This window comes from Trichosurus vulpecula, chromosome 5, assembly GCF_011100635.1.
Source record: "Trichosurus vulpecula isolate mTriVul1 chromosome 5, mTriVul1.pri, whole genome shotgun sequence".
NCBI classification, from domain to species: domain Eukaryota; kingdom Metazoa; phylum Chordata; class Mammalia; order Diprotodontia; family Phalangeridae; genus Trichosurus; species Trichosurus vulpecula.
This window is the reverse complement of record NC_050577.1, coordinates 133,138,527-133,153,785: the sequence shown is the minus strand read 5'-3', so window position 1 is coordinate 133,153,785 and position 15,259 is coordinate 133,138,527. Positions and strand designations below refer to the sequence as shown.

At 36.9% G+C, this 15,259-nt stretch overlaps 1 protein-coding gene across 1 annotated transcript in view; it reads right to left on the bottom strand.

The window, feature by feature from the left end:
• Nucleotides 1-15,259, bottom strand: part of CTTNBP2 (cortactin binding protein 2) — a 199,384-nt gene that overhangs the window by 53,911 nt on the left and 130,214 nt on the right. The window contains exons 13-16 of the mRNA XM_036761077.1: nucleotides 14,888-14,974; nucleotides 14,693-14,792; nucleotides 458-610; nucleotides 97-284 (exon numbers count right to left, since the gene is read on the bottom strand). Coding sequence (XP_036616972.1) covers nucleotides 97-284; nucleotides 458-610; nucleotides 14,693-14,792; nucleotides 14,888-14,974 — 528 coding nt within the window. The remainder of the gene's footprint in view (nucleotides 1-96; nucleotides 285-457; nucleotides 611-14,692; nucleotides 14,793-14,887; nucleotides 14,975-15,259) is intronic.

Here is a 15,259-nt window from a genome sequence, read left to right as displayed (position 1 = left end):
TTATGATTTGGTCAATTAGAGATCACGGGCCTCATTAAGCTTCATTCAGAAATCTGGACAGATAGGCCAATGTGTTAGCTGCTCCTTCTCTGTTACCTTATTTATAACTTTCCTTCTTAAAAACCTCTGTAGCAAGCCATGCATTGGCTCTCCATCCCATCTTAGCTGAACCCAGCGGAAATGTTGCTGGACCAACAAATCAGAGCCCTGGAGACGGGATTTGGCAATTGTCCCCATCAGAAAGCAGTTCTCATGAAAGTAATAGGACTCAGAGGTTCCATTTCCTAAAAATGAACCAAAAGTAACAGGGATATGACAATCAAGTTTCACACAGGCCACGATATGTAACAAATGCAAGCTTAGCCATTAAAATAAGAATAGGCATTTAAATTTTCACACGGACTGTTAAGAGCCAAATACAAGGAGATGCAGGCTTCCTGATTTGTTCTCCCTTTACCTTTTAAAAAAGTACAGGGGTTTTCAGTGCTACGATTTTCAAGTGGTGCCAGAAAGTCTCCCAATAGCTCAGATAATGAAGCTTTTTCCAAATTCTCCAAGACAATGATGACTTTCTTACTTAGAGGAGGCTGTTTCACTGGGATAAGACAAGCTATGAGAGAAGGAACAATGGAGGAATTAAAGATTTAATAAATTGGAGAGCAAAAAAAAGTATATAAGAGAAAAAAAAAACGATGCAAAAATACAATTGTTTGACCTCCCCCCACCCCACATAGAATAAACAAATACTATGGTAGAGTAAGAGGCACAGGGCATAGAGCACTTGCCTTGGAGTCAAGAAGACTCATCTTTCTGAGTTCAAATCCGGGCTCAGACACTTACTAGCTGTGTGACCCTGGGCAAATCACTTAACCATGTTTGTTTCAGCTCTTCATCCGTAAAATGAGCTGGAAAAGGAAATGGCAAACCACTCCAGCATCTCTGCCAAGAAAACCCCAAATGGGGTCACAAAGAGTTGGATACTACTGAAATGACTCAACAACAACATGGTGTAGTAGGAAGAGCATTCGGTTTTAAATCACAAGACTTAAGTTCATTACCCAATTCTGCTGCTATATATGTGACATGAGACTCTGAGAAATCTCATAATCGGGCTGGTGTCAATTTCCTTATCTGTAAAATGAATGGAGTTCAGAGCCAATTAATAAAAAAAAAATATTAAGGATTTACTATGTTCTAGGGACTGTGCTTTATAAAGATGATCTCATTTAATCCTTCCAATCACCCTGGGAGGTAGGGAATGTTATTATCTTCATTTTACAGTGGAAGAAACTGAGGCAAACACAGGTTAAGTGACTTGCTGAGGTTCGCAGAGCTGGTGTCTGACACTGGATTTGATCTCAGGTGGTACTGACTCCAGGCCCAGCACTGTGTTATCTAGCGGCCTAGGTGTGGGTGGGGAAACATGACAGTGTATGAGATACCATCAGATCTGTGCTTTAGGAAAACCACCTTGGCAGCTGAGTGGAGCATAGTTCGAGGAGGGGAAATATTTGGTGCAGGCAGACCAATAAAGAGGTTACTGCAACGATCCAGGTGAGAGGTGATGAGGGCTGGTACCACTAGGGTAATGCCCATGTGAGTGGAGAAATGGGGACACATATGAAAACTGCAGATTTAGAGCTGGAAGGGGCCTCTGAGGTCACCTACTTCTGTCTCATTTTACAAATGATGAAATGGAGACTTGGGGTGGAGAATTAAGTGATTTTTTTTTCAAACTCTTATTGATAGTAAGAGGCAGAGGTAGGATTGAAATCCCAGCAGATCCTCTGACTTCTAATCCATCACTGAGTTGAATAAGATGAAATCCATTTTAATTTATAATCTTTTCAATACATTCAGTTAAATTTACCATGCACTGACTAAGGGAAAGGCACTGTGCTAAGCACTGAGGGTACAAAGTATCAAGGCAGAAATAAAACAGTACTCGGAATTTAAGTTTCTTGAAGCCAGAAGCTGTTTGGTTTTTGTCTTTGTACTTTGTATCCCAGGGAACTAAGAATCAGAGAAACTAAGAGATCACCATTAAGCCATACAACTAGTTTTGGTAGAGGCAGGATTAGATTTTGCATTCCAATGGTATTTTTGCTATTGTATGCATTAATAAACATATATGCTTATGCATGTATGTACGTACATGTATATATGTAATTCATCAGAAAGAGGGAAGAAAACCTGATACATATTAATTCAAAATGAGACTGTTAAATAATTTCAAAATTAATACTTTATGTAGGAAACAGATTAGCTGAAAATACAACATGTAAGTTTATTATTTATGTAATAAAACAGCTTTCTTATCAGTGAAGATTCTGAAAAAAAAATTAAAAATTTTGTTTTGAAACTTGAGAGCCTAATGCTCTCTAATAAAAAGAAAAGAAAGACCCATTTGAAGATGTGAAGGATCATCCTGCATTATCTCAAGAAGCCAATAACCACCTATTCTCTATTCTTGATATTGTGCTAATAATTCACTTTCACATTCAGAAGAACTCCTTGGGCCTGAGCCTGAAATAGCTTTTTGAATTTTATCAAATTCCCAGAAAAAAATCTTCCACAATCTCAAAAAAATGCTTGGCTGCTTCCAAATTTGATTTGTATTCTGCAGTGGGCCATCACATGAGTATCTGCTATGCTCCTGACGAAATTATTTTCATCATAAACACTACAGCAGTGAGGCTGCTGTAAGGTTCTAATTCTCAAGAGACCATGATATTTTCCAAAGATAACATTCATTACAAAGGTGCAATGAACCTGTAGGTATAAATAAGCTATTAATTTTAATTAATTTTAAGCACACACATACTGTTTTTTAAACCTCCTAGTGACAAAACAAATCGACTAGACTCAAGGGATATGATATTTGTTCATTTTGCCATTTATTTACTTGTTCCTGGCAGATCTCAGCTTGGTTTCCTCTCTCTGTACAAATGTATGTGTCCAGTTCTCCTGGCTTATTTTCAAAGGAGAATGGAGCTGCTAGAAGTTAGGTGAATAGACCCATCTGGAACATGTCTATAGAAGTCATAGAAATGGATGATTCATTCTAATGGTGCCCACAATAAATCAAGAAGCATCTATGGCTTGCTATGTGCCAAGTGCTAGAGATACAAAGAAAGGCAAAAGCACAAAAAAGTCTTTGCCCTCAAGGTGCTTATATGCTAATGGTGGAGACAACCTATAAATAAATAGGTGCAGATGCAATAAATATAGGATAGAAAGCAGATAACCTTAGATCAAGGAGTTTTTATTTGTGTCATGGATACAAATTGGGTCATTCTTTATTTGTGTCATGGTCCCCTTTGGCAGCTTGTGATACCCACAGACCCATTCTCCAAAGAAGGCTTTAAATGCACTAAATAAAATACATAGGGGATTACTAAGGAAATCAGTTATACTGAAAGAGTTATCAATCTAAAAAAAACAGCTTACAGACCCCCAGGTTAAGAACCCCTGCCTTACAGCAATGCCAATGACCTACAAGCTTAATCCAAAAATTCTAAATTAAAATTGTTCTCCTCTCTTCCTCAGGATCCCACCCCAACCTCACATTCTTATAGGAGATGACATCTTATTTAAGAAAACACTGAGGCTATATGACCTGAACACCCTCAGCTCCTCAATGCCTTCTTCTCCCTCTTTTTTGCTAGTCTCAAAAGAGATAACCTCTATGCAGGCAGTCTTGAAGCTACTTTTTCTTCCTGGGCCCTTCCTTGCCCTCACTCCCTTTTCCTGGGTCATGCTCCAGCAATCAAATAAATCATCCCCCTGCTCTCCAGCTTCTTTATTTTCTTTCTTTTATTTGGCTTTTTTTCAGCTGATTTATAAACACCTTGGTGACCCCAACCCAAAATAAATGAATAAAAGCCTTCTCTTGACCCTTCTACCACTCCTAGACAATGTATTATCTAAACTTCTCGAAAAAGATGTCTATACCCCATGTCTCCATGCCATTACTAGCCTCTTTTCCCTTTTAACACCTTACATTTGGGTGTTATCTCCACCTTCAACCCCCCTCCAACTCCCAGCACTCAACTGAAATCAAATTTTCAAAGATCAGCAAACTTAATGACATTTGATCTCCATGTAGCTTTTGACAATATCTATCACTACTTTCTTGGCTTGAGAAAAGCTACCCTCCTGGTTCTCCTCTTGTCTTTTTTAACTGGTTCCAAGGTTCTGTCAGTGTCTGTCTCTTTCTCTTCTTTTCCTCAGCAATCTCACTGACTTCCAGCACTTCAGTGATCATCTATGCAAATGCCTCCCAAGTCTCTATTCTTGGAGCTGACTTCTCCACCAAGCTGAAGGCCTGTGTCTTTACCTGCCTATAGGTTATCTCTACCTGACTGTGTAAAGGGACCCCAAAATATAAGTTTATAATCTTTCCTCCTAAAGATGTTCTTCTTTATTACTTCATTATTTGCCTGTGGTACCTGTTTTTAACCTGTTTCTCTTTCTTAACTTTGGAGTTATCTTTTACATTTCCTTCTCTCTCACCCCTCATATCTAATGGATTATCAAGTCCTACCTACTTCTAAACATCTTTCCCTATGTTGCCTCCTCCTTTCCCCCAATACTACAAACCTAGAAGAGATCCTCATTACCATCTGCCTGGATTTGGCCAGGTCTTCATGCTTTGACTCTCTCCTTTCCAATTCATCTTTGAAACTTGTGTTAGCTTTAACTTTCTCACACAGAGATCTGGTCATATCAGTCCTCTGCTAAAAAATCTTCAATTGCTACCTACTGTGTCAAGAGTTCTGCTTGATATTCAAGGTCCTTCATTAATATTTGGTTATTCCGTCTTTTTAAACATCATCTCAAATTACTCTATGCTCAAATGAACTGACTACTTTCCTGTCCTAATCTCCCACTTTGGTACCTTTTGAGGTTTTCTTCCTGAATCCCTAGGATTATATAATTCAGATCCAGAAGAGATCTCAGAGATCAAATAACCTAAGCTTCTAATTTTACACATCAAAAATCTGATGCTTAAGAAGGTGAAGACAACTTGTTCAAGATGAGAGAGGAAAGAATGGCAGAGCTGAGGTTCTAATCCAGGTCTTCTGACTCCAAATACACAGATCTTTACCTGTGCAACCCATAACTGCTTTTGGATTGTGACAAAGATTTCTGTTAGACTGCCTCCTTAGCCTGTTCTATTTTTCCTGTCAAATTTTCAGACTTCCACAGGCCCCACTTTATCCATTTCACAATGGGCAACACTCCCTCCTAGTTCTGTGACCTAGACTCATAAGTGATGCATATCAGTTCCATGCACACCATATATTTAAATGTTTTCTTTATGACATCTCCCTAATAATTTACATCTTGATATTTCAAAAACAACTTTTATTGGGTTGGTGGTACCTTCAAAAGTATGGATGATGGCATACTTACTGGTGAAGAGAAAACTCTGCCCCACTTTTGTCTGTGGGGGAAGGGAGTGTCAAGTCCATCTGAAGCTCCACTAGCCTTGGGGGAATGGACTTTTTTAAAATCACACTCTAGAAATGGAGTCACTGAATTTAGGGTGCTAAGAATTTTTGAGGGATAAACTTAAAAAATTAAAGAGAATCAAACATCCATTTTAGACTAAAAAAAAGACCAGTACAATATTTCCTTTCCTTACCCAGTGAAGCAGGGAGAGAAGCCTCAAGGGATTCTCATTTCAGATGCTAAGATCCCAGCATGCTTGCATTCCTACAAGCTCTCCCCCATACCTGGAATGTACTTCCTCCTCATATCTACCTGTCAGTCCTTGTCTTTCTCCAAAGCTCAGCAGAGTCCATCTGAAGCTCCAGTAGCACTGGGGGAGTGGCCGTTTTTTTAAAATCACACTCCAGAAATGGAGTCGCTGAATTTAGGGTGATAAGAATTTTTGAGGGATAAACTTAAAAAATTAAAGAGAATCAAGCATCTATTGATGCAGGATCAAAAAATGTAGTTTCACTCTAAGTTGATTCTAATAATATAATTATATATAATTACTAAAACATTAACTATTCTCACAAAATTTGGTTATTTCATAATTTCAAATTCAAATTTTTATTCTCTTTCCCCTTCTCTTTTTCTCCCTATTTCCACATGTGCCCTACTCTACATGCACACAGTTAGCATTTCAACAAAATAACTTAGTTATCATTCACTTCATGCTGTTGTGCAGGCATTCAGTCATGTTGGACACTTTCTGACCCCACAGACCATTCTGTCTATTAATGGAGTTTTCTTGGCAAAGATGCTGGAGTGGTTTGCTATTTCCTTCTCCAGTGGATTAAGGCAAACAGAGGTTAAGTCATTTGCCCAGGTCACACAGCTAGTAAGTGTCTGAGGCCAGATTTGAATTCTGACTCCCAGCTCTCTAGCCACTGAACCACCTAGCTGCCCCTTTATCATTTACTGTTGTATTTGATTAAGAAAAAGTATCATTAACTGTTGCATTTTATTTTTTTTTAAATCTGCCCTACTAACCTAATTCCTTTCTTAGCCTTGGGTAGAAATCTGACTCAACTCTATCATGTTAGCATCTTACCCAAAATGACAGAGCCATATTATTATCTCCAGACAATAGCAATGTGAGAAACCAGATGTATTAAAAAACTGAATCTTATTAGCTTAAATGCTGTTTTACATTTTCCTAGAGTTTATCTTTTCCATTTTTAGTTTTCCCCCCTCACTTTCTCAATTTTTCACTCCATCCATTTTAGATTAAAAAAAAAAAGACCAGTACAATATTCTCTTTCCTTACCCAGTGAAGCAGGGAGACAAGCCTCAAGGGGTTCTCATTTCAGTCACTAAGATCCCAGCATGCTTGCATTCCTACAAGCTGTCCCCCATACCTGGCATGTACTCCCTCCTCATATCTACCTGTCAGTCCTTGTCCTTCTCCAAAGCTAAGCTGAGGTCCTATCAATTTCATGATGTCTTCTCCATTCTTCATTACTAGTGCTCATGCCTTCGAATATATGTATATTTATCCCTATGCCCATTAAAATTAAGATCCTTGATTTTTGTCTGTGTCTCCAATATATTGAGCATGATAGATACAATGTTGAAATGAATTCCTGAAATACTGTTATTACCTGTTTTTTCCCCATCCTAATCTTCTTCTCCCAGTCACTTTCCTTCCTTTCTTCTAGGTTCTTCCTTTCTCCTTTCTTCCTTACTCATTCCCTTTCTCTCCCTCCTTTCATGCCTAAGGCACTCTCTTTAGATGAATTAAGAATAAAGGCCAGATGTTTCTGATACAAATAGGTTTCAAATACACCCATTTGTATTCATGCTTCCAACTACGTTGGGTATCACTATGACTAAGTGAGATTGGACTAGCTCTTCCTCCAGAGTGCAATTTAAGACCAAAATGAAAAGGATTTCTAAGTCAATTCTCAGTGTTTCACCACTGCCTCCCAATAAATACACCCGATGGAGACATAAAGTTTAAGATAAATCAAGTCCACTAGCATTTACTAAGTGCCTACTAGGTGCTAGGCATTTTACTGAGCATAAGCCAGCAGTCGATCAGTAGAGGGTAATACTTAGTGGGTGCCTACAGAATCACAAGATCACAGGAAGGGAAGGAACAAATACACGCAGCCAAATGAACTGACTTTAAGTAATCAATCAATCAATATTTATTAGGCAACTACTATGTTCCAGGCACTGTGCTAAGCACTGTAAATAGTGCAGATTTCTAGAAAAATTATAGTAGGATTCTTTTTTTTCCCTTTAAGATCCTGTTCAAATGCCACCCTTCTAGATGAATTCTTTTTTGATCCATCTAAATGGATAGATTCCCTCCACCTGAAATTGTCATGTATCTATTTTACATAATCCTGCAGTGTATATTCATAAATATTGTCTTCTCTAATAGAATGTAAGCTCCTTGAGGGCAGGGACTGTCTATTGACTTTGTATCCCAATATTTGACCCAGAGCAGGCACATAATAAATGCTTGCTGAATTGTCTGAAACTTAGTTGGGCTCTGGCTTACCATAGGATTTGATCACTTATTATAATGCTGAGAAAAAAAAATTAAAATAGGGCAATCCAATGAGGTTTTCCTAGCTCTGTTATTACACAGAGTGGGTTAGGAAATCTGGAGTTCCCCTTTCTCAGGAAGACCTAAAAAAGCCTGTCCTGAGTTCAAATTCTACCTCAGATGTGCCCTGAGCCCATCATTTAACTTCACCTTCCTCATCTGTAAAATGAGGCTAATAACAGATAATAAAGGAGATAATAAAAGCACTTCACAGAGTGGTTGTCAAGATGAAAGGAAATAACATGTAAGGCAGTTTGCCAACTTTAAAGCTCCATGTAAATTCTACCTATTATTATTATTATTGTTATTTTATTTTCATTATGCAGCCTTAAGAAATTCATTTTTACCATCAGGCTGACATTATTTTTTAGTGTGTTGCTATCCTACACTTTGAGCCTGTGCTCAACAGGATCTAGGAGGAAGAAGGCAATTCCAATTCTCTTACTGGTTTTGAACTTAGCTTCTACCGAATAGTCCCTCAAATTTAACTGGCTTGCAATACTCCTAAGACTCCTGCCTTTAGCATTTGTTTCTTGCTAACAGCAATGAGTCCCTGACACCTACTCTTGTGGCTCACTTAATAAAGCAAGAGAGTCAATGATCCATTCCTGCATCTCATAGCCCTTGGAAGTACTTTACCAATTTATTCCCTTTTCCCTTCAGCGTAGGAAGGTAAAGAAAGGTATACTAAGAATTTCATCAAGTCTGTGCTAGAGCCTCAATTAAAATTTATAGCCCCTAAAATTCCAGTCTGTGGTTTCATCACTCTCAGTTTCTGTGAAACTTTCTTTACTCTGCAGTTAACTTTACTGCACAAAAGACTGACTTGAAGTTTCCTTTATAGACAGAAAAAAGAATGGTGATGTTTGGCACCTGTTATATTGCTGAGATAAATATAGAATGTTGGACTTGGAGTCATGAAAGACCAGAGTTCAAATCATATCTTCAACATTCATCAGTTACGATGCTTAGCAAGTCACTTAACCTCCATCAACCTCAGTTTCTTTATTTGTAAAAAGGGGATAACAGTTGTACCTGTTATCAGGTAATAGCAAACAGGATTGCTGTGAAGTTCAGATGAGATAATGTATATAAAGTGCTTTACACATCTTACAGACCTATAAAAATATTCTCCATTATTATTAATAAAACACCTATATCCTATCCTTGTGTGTAAAATCTATAATTTTGCTGCACAAATAATGAAATCAAAGGTTGGAGATTTTTTCCATTATGTTACCCCTCTCCTCCCCCCACCAAAATTCACTAGATCCAATTCATGAAGGTCTGCCAAGGCCTCCAGGCTTTGCATCAGCGTTTCTATGAGAAGCAGCATGGTTCATTGGAAAGGAAACTGGACTTGGAATCTGATGCCCATCTCTGCCATTTAACTAGTTGTGTGACCTTGGGCAAGTGACATAACCTCTTTGGGCCTTAATTCATTATCTGTAAAATGAAAAGGGTTAAACTAGATGGCCTCTGAAGGCCATTGCAGCTCTCCTAGACTTCTCCAATATTATTTCTCAATATCCTTCCATATGGTTTCTTTGTTCTAGTGAGGCTTACTGTCCCAAACACCATGAGCTGATGCTTTTTCTGGAAAGTCTTTCTTCCATTGTCTTTACTAATATTGTCCATTGAATCCTTTAAAGTTTAGCTTATTCATCATATATCCCAGGAAACTGTCCCCAATTAACTCTATCCCAAAGAAATACCATTCAATTAATTTGCATATTCTGTTTTGTTTTACTTTGTAATAGTTCTTAAGTTCATAGGATCATAGCTAGAGAGCTAGAAAGGCCCTTAGAGACATCAGACTCATTTTCTAGGATTTATTAGCAGAATGGTTTCACGATCTCATCATTCAACAAGCATTTATTGAGTGCCTACTATATGCCAAGCACTAAAAAAAAACCAGGTGCTGGGGATACAACAACAACAAAAATAATCCCATCAAAATGAGTAGTCCTTCCAACAGGTCATTTCACAATGTCTTTATGTATTCCATCTCAACCATGTGACTCTTACTACGTGGCCTTCTCAATGTACTTGAGGTCTTCCTCTAGTTCTTTTAACATAGGGCTACCAGTATACCATTAGGGTAGTGTATTTATTATTGATCATTCTCAAGACATGATCAACCTCCTCTTCCAATCACAAATTTCTTGGATCCTATCTTTCATATTACTTCTTACGCAGAAGTTGTCATTGGTCATATATTTCAGGTTGATCCCACGATACTTTTCTCTAATTACCTTTGGATCTCCTGCATTTTGATTCTTGGTCTAACTATCATGTACCATAATTAGTAGCCATATAAAATCATCCAAAGAATACTGGTGTTAAAAAGATAGGTTCTGCTTTGAAGAAGCAACTTAAGATTGTTGGCAGCTACTATGTCATTTCTAATCTCTCTTCCACCTGTCCAGAGGAGGGAGCAAGATGTAGAAGAAAGAACACTCAAATTCTGAGTCAGAGAAACTATGAATCCTGCCTCTGCTATCTATTATCTATGTGACCTTGGGCAAGTTACTTAATCTCTTTAGGCCTCAGTTCCCACATTTGTAAAACCGTATTGCTAATTTTCCTTCTAATGCTAGATTTATGATCCCATTCAATATTGCCCACCTGAAGTGTCTTTTCAAGATTCATGTATCAGTGAACCAGCTTAGTGGACATCCTCATCCAACTGCATATCCTAGACTGGACAGTAAGAATGCAAGTCAAAGCATATTATTTTCACTTTCTTTATTTTTTTCTTTTGGTCTGTTTCTTCTTCCACAATATGATTCATATGGAAACATGCTTTACATGATTGTACATCTATAACCTATATCAGTGAAGGATGGAGGGAGAAAATTTGGAATTCAATTTTTTAAATGAACATTAAAATTGTCTTTACATGTAATTGAAAAAATTAAATACTATTTAAAAAGAAAAAAATATAGTATTGTTTTTGCTTAATACTGTTAAACTACTAGAAGAGCTTATGGAAGGCTCAACTTGGTAGAAATTGTGGGGAGAGATATGGAATAAAAGCTGAATACTTAGTAAGGGATGACAAGTGTGAAAGTGATTCAAAAAGTGGTTAGATCATGAAAAAAAGACTGTGGTACCAATGGCCAAATTGTGCTAAAGAGTATTGGTTCAGTGGAAGTTGAGGGAGAATTAAATTTAATAATCTACAGAAAACAGAGCTCCCATTTGAAGTAGGGTCTTTGTCTGTTTTTGCTAAGTTTGCTTGGACTTTTTGAACTTTCAGGTGAAGTTAACATATATTATGTGCAGATGACCATTCCCAATGGCATTAGCACAAATTGGTGAGAAGTTAACTGTGATGGGATATATACGAGGATGAAAGACAAAGTGCTGTGCTAGATTGAGACATGAGGAGGGTTTTTAGATTCAAATTCATCTTGGGGAAGGTACTTCCCTCTGGATGGCATGCAGAGGATGGTGATCGAGATGTTGAAGGGCTTTGAAATCACACATAAGAAGACTATTTGAAGTAATTGGGGATGTTCAACCTAGGGAATAGAAGACTTAGATGGACAAATGCCAGCATCTTAAAGTATTGAAAGGACTATGAATGAGAGATCATTAGTTTGTTGTATTTGGCCCCAGACAGCAGAATTAGAGCGATGGATGAATGTTGGAAAGAGGCAAGTTTAAGAAAAAGCAAAACAAAATACAATTACTCCATACTAATCTAAGCAGAGTAGGCTCCTCCTCACTGGAGTTCTTTTGAGCAAAGGTTGGATGGGCATTCATTACGAATGTTAGAGTGTGGGATTCTTATTCAGATTTCAGTTGGACTAGATTTCTTCTGAAGTCCTTTTCAACTTGGACTGTGATTTACTCTCCTATCTACTTGAAACGTACTGGACAAGTATGATGTTATGCATTTTCCTTAAAAAGTATCAGGAATATAAAGGCACATCTTTCCCATTTAGGAATTAAAACACATTTTTAAAAACAATTGAGACTTACAATTTTACTCTCTTATTCTACCACCAGTCATATCGAATGGTAGTATAATCCCAGATTAAGTAGCTCTTCTCATAAAGATACTAGATTTTTTTTACTGTATCTTTAAAAAAATGGAATCTAGGGATTGACAATTATATGTCATCTTTGGGGGGATCTGTATGAGTCACTGAGAGAGAAAAACAATTAGTTCTTGAAGAGACCTAGACAGTTAATTGTCATGAAGAAAGAATATGTGAGAGACTTGGACAGTTAACTCTTAAAAAGAGTTTGTGAGAGACTGGTGGTTAACTGACATTGGAGAAAGAGTGACTTGGAAAGTTTATTGCCATCCCTGAAAGAGTCCGAAGAGGAAAGTGAATGCAACATTTTCATTTCTGCTGAGAATTGAACTGTGCTAATTTTTATTCTTTAGAGGAGGAAGATATTTTTATGGGGAAGACATTCTGAGGGGGATTTCTGAGGGAAACCAAGACATATTAACTTCCATTCAAACCCAAACAAACCCAAGTGCTGTATTCTTAGGAGAAATGAGTAGTTAACTGACAATTCTAAGCAAAACTGAGTATGATGACATTTTGAGAAGACATGCATTAACTATATTTTAAAGAGAATGAATTATATGACTGCAGTGCCAATATTTTGGAGTCAGCAGTGATAGCCAATGGTGAGAGAATTCTAGTTAACAACTTCTTTCACTTACTTTTCGAAGGCACAAAAGTGACTCTGGCTGTGACTTTTCTCACAGGCGCTAAATGATTTCAATATTTATTTCTGCCTTTGCATTATTTATAATCATTAACATGGCACTGTTAAAATCAAACTATGCATACCAGTACTAGCTCTATATTCCAAAGAGATCATAAAAAACATAAAAGAACCTAAATGTACAAAGATATTTATAGCAGCTCTTATCGTGGTGCAAAGAATTGGAAATTGGGAAATGGCTGATCAAGTTGTAACCTATGAATGTAATGGAATACTAATGTCCTATAAGAAATAATGAGCAGGTGGATTTCAGAAAAACCTGGAAAAATTTACACGAACTGATGCAAAGTGAGCAGAACGAGGAGAACATTGTACATAGGAGTAGCGACATTGTGTCATGATCGACTATGAATGACTTAGCTCTTCTCAGCAAGACGATGATCCCCAACAATTCCAAGGGACTCATCATGGAAAATGCCATCCACCTCCAAAGAACTGATGGAGTCTGAATGCAGGTTGAAGCATACTCTTTTCATTTTTTTTATTTTCTTCATGTTTTTTCCTTTTGGTCTTTTTCTTTTTTCACAACATGACTAATATAGAAATATGCTTTACATGATTGCTCATATATAACCTATTTCAAGTTGCTTATCACTCACAGAGGAGGAAAGTAAGGGAAGGAGAAAATTTTGAACTCAAATTTTAAAAAAAAATGAACATTAAAATTGTCTTTACATGTAATTGGAAAAATTAAATACTATTTTTAAAATGGTATTGTTTTTACTTTTTCTTCATATCCCTAGCACTTAGCCCAAAGTCTTTCACATACTAAGTACTTCATAAATGTTTGCTGATCGATGTTTATCTAAGCCTAGGCATTTTTAGTTTGGGTTTGAGAAAGGGAGACACTTTATGGGAAAAGAAGTTTCTATAGTTTTATGAGGGTAGTAACATGGAGCTGATTACTTAATGAGAGTTTTAAAGAAATATCTGATTTTTATTATCATATATTAATATTATCAATAATAATATAATTGTATTATCATAAATGATATAGATCACATTCACTAAAAATTCATTGAGAGAAAAAAGATGCAGAAAGTAGTAAGTCAGTAGCAGAATGAAGGGAAGGTATTTGGCATATTTGTCCCAGAGAATAATGGAGAGGTTTTGGTCATACTCTATATCACAATATCCCCATACCTACAAAAAAGCTCTCATCTATGGAATTGATAGATGTTAATATTAAGTATGTCTGCTATGACAGCTTTGCAAATACTTTAATTATCCACGAAGTGTTAAATAAAAGAATTAAGGGACTGACGAGAGAATAAATGAAGCATTTTTCTTCACAGAAAGGAATCCAAGTTCAATTTTCAAATAAATAGCCTACTTTGGAAGCCAAATGCAATAGTGAGTATTATTATAAAAATAGTATTCAGAGTGACTGGGCTTATGAAGCAACATTATGCAGGGGGAAAAGCACTGGTTTTGAAGTAGGAAGATGTGAGTTTGAATTCTAGCTTGGTTACTTAATAAGGACCCACTGGAGCCTTAGTCTCTTCAATTTTAAAATGGCGTTCATATGCTTGTCCAACATGTGTTACAGTGTTATTTATCAAATAAGATAAATAATGTAACATTTCAATGGAATGGAAAATCCCATGGGAAAACCTGCCACCCAAACCTGAATGAGATTAATCTGCAAAATCTGAAAAGGCCAAAAAAAAAAAAGAAAAGGCAAACAGGTGTGTAACTGGTAAAGAAAATTATATGTACACAGATCTAGTCTGTTATTTTTCTTAAGAGCTCACATGACACAGGCTGAAGGGCCTCTGAATAGCTAAAAACGTTATTAAAATCTTCTGGGGGCTACAGAAGGTTTTTCTGTCAGTCATTAAAAAAACCCCAAAACATTGAAATCTACTGAAATGGTCTTACCACTGCTGATGAATAATTCTACTAGCCGATGCTTGGAGAAATCAGCATCCACTTCAGCTCTCACTATTTCACAGGTGAATCCTGCTGCTGTTTGTTTTTGCTATGTTCAAAAACAAAAGACAAATTGAGTTTCACTAATGCTGCATACCTTCTAATTTCTGAAGGAAGATGGACTAGTATGTGAATTGTCATTACCTTCATGCAGAGTGCAATCTGATGTGCTATGTAGTCTTGTAAGCTTCCTTCTGGGCCATGAAAGATAACATTATGATATTGCTCAACCTGTTAAGAAAATTAAGGGAAGACCACTTATTAAAATTCCACATTGGAAGCAAATACATATGTATGTAAACAAAACACTTATTATACATAGATTTATAGATATCTATTTTTATGTGTAATATTGGCCCTTTGTAGTCTTTAGATATGGAGGAGGATAGAAAGAAAAGTAGAGCCTGCCTCATTTTTCCTTTCCTACCCTATTTTTAAGACCAAAATGTAAGTCCTGGTTCAGTCCCTTTCGGGCACCAAACAGATGTTTGTTGACTTAATCTCAAATTATGATAA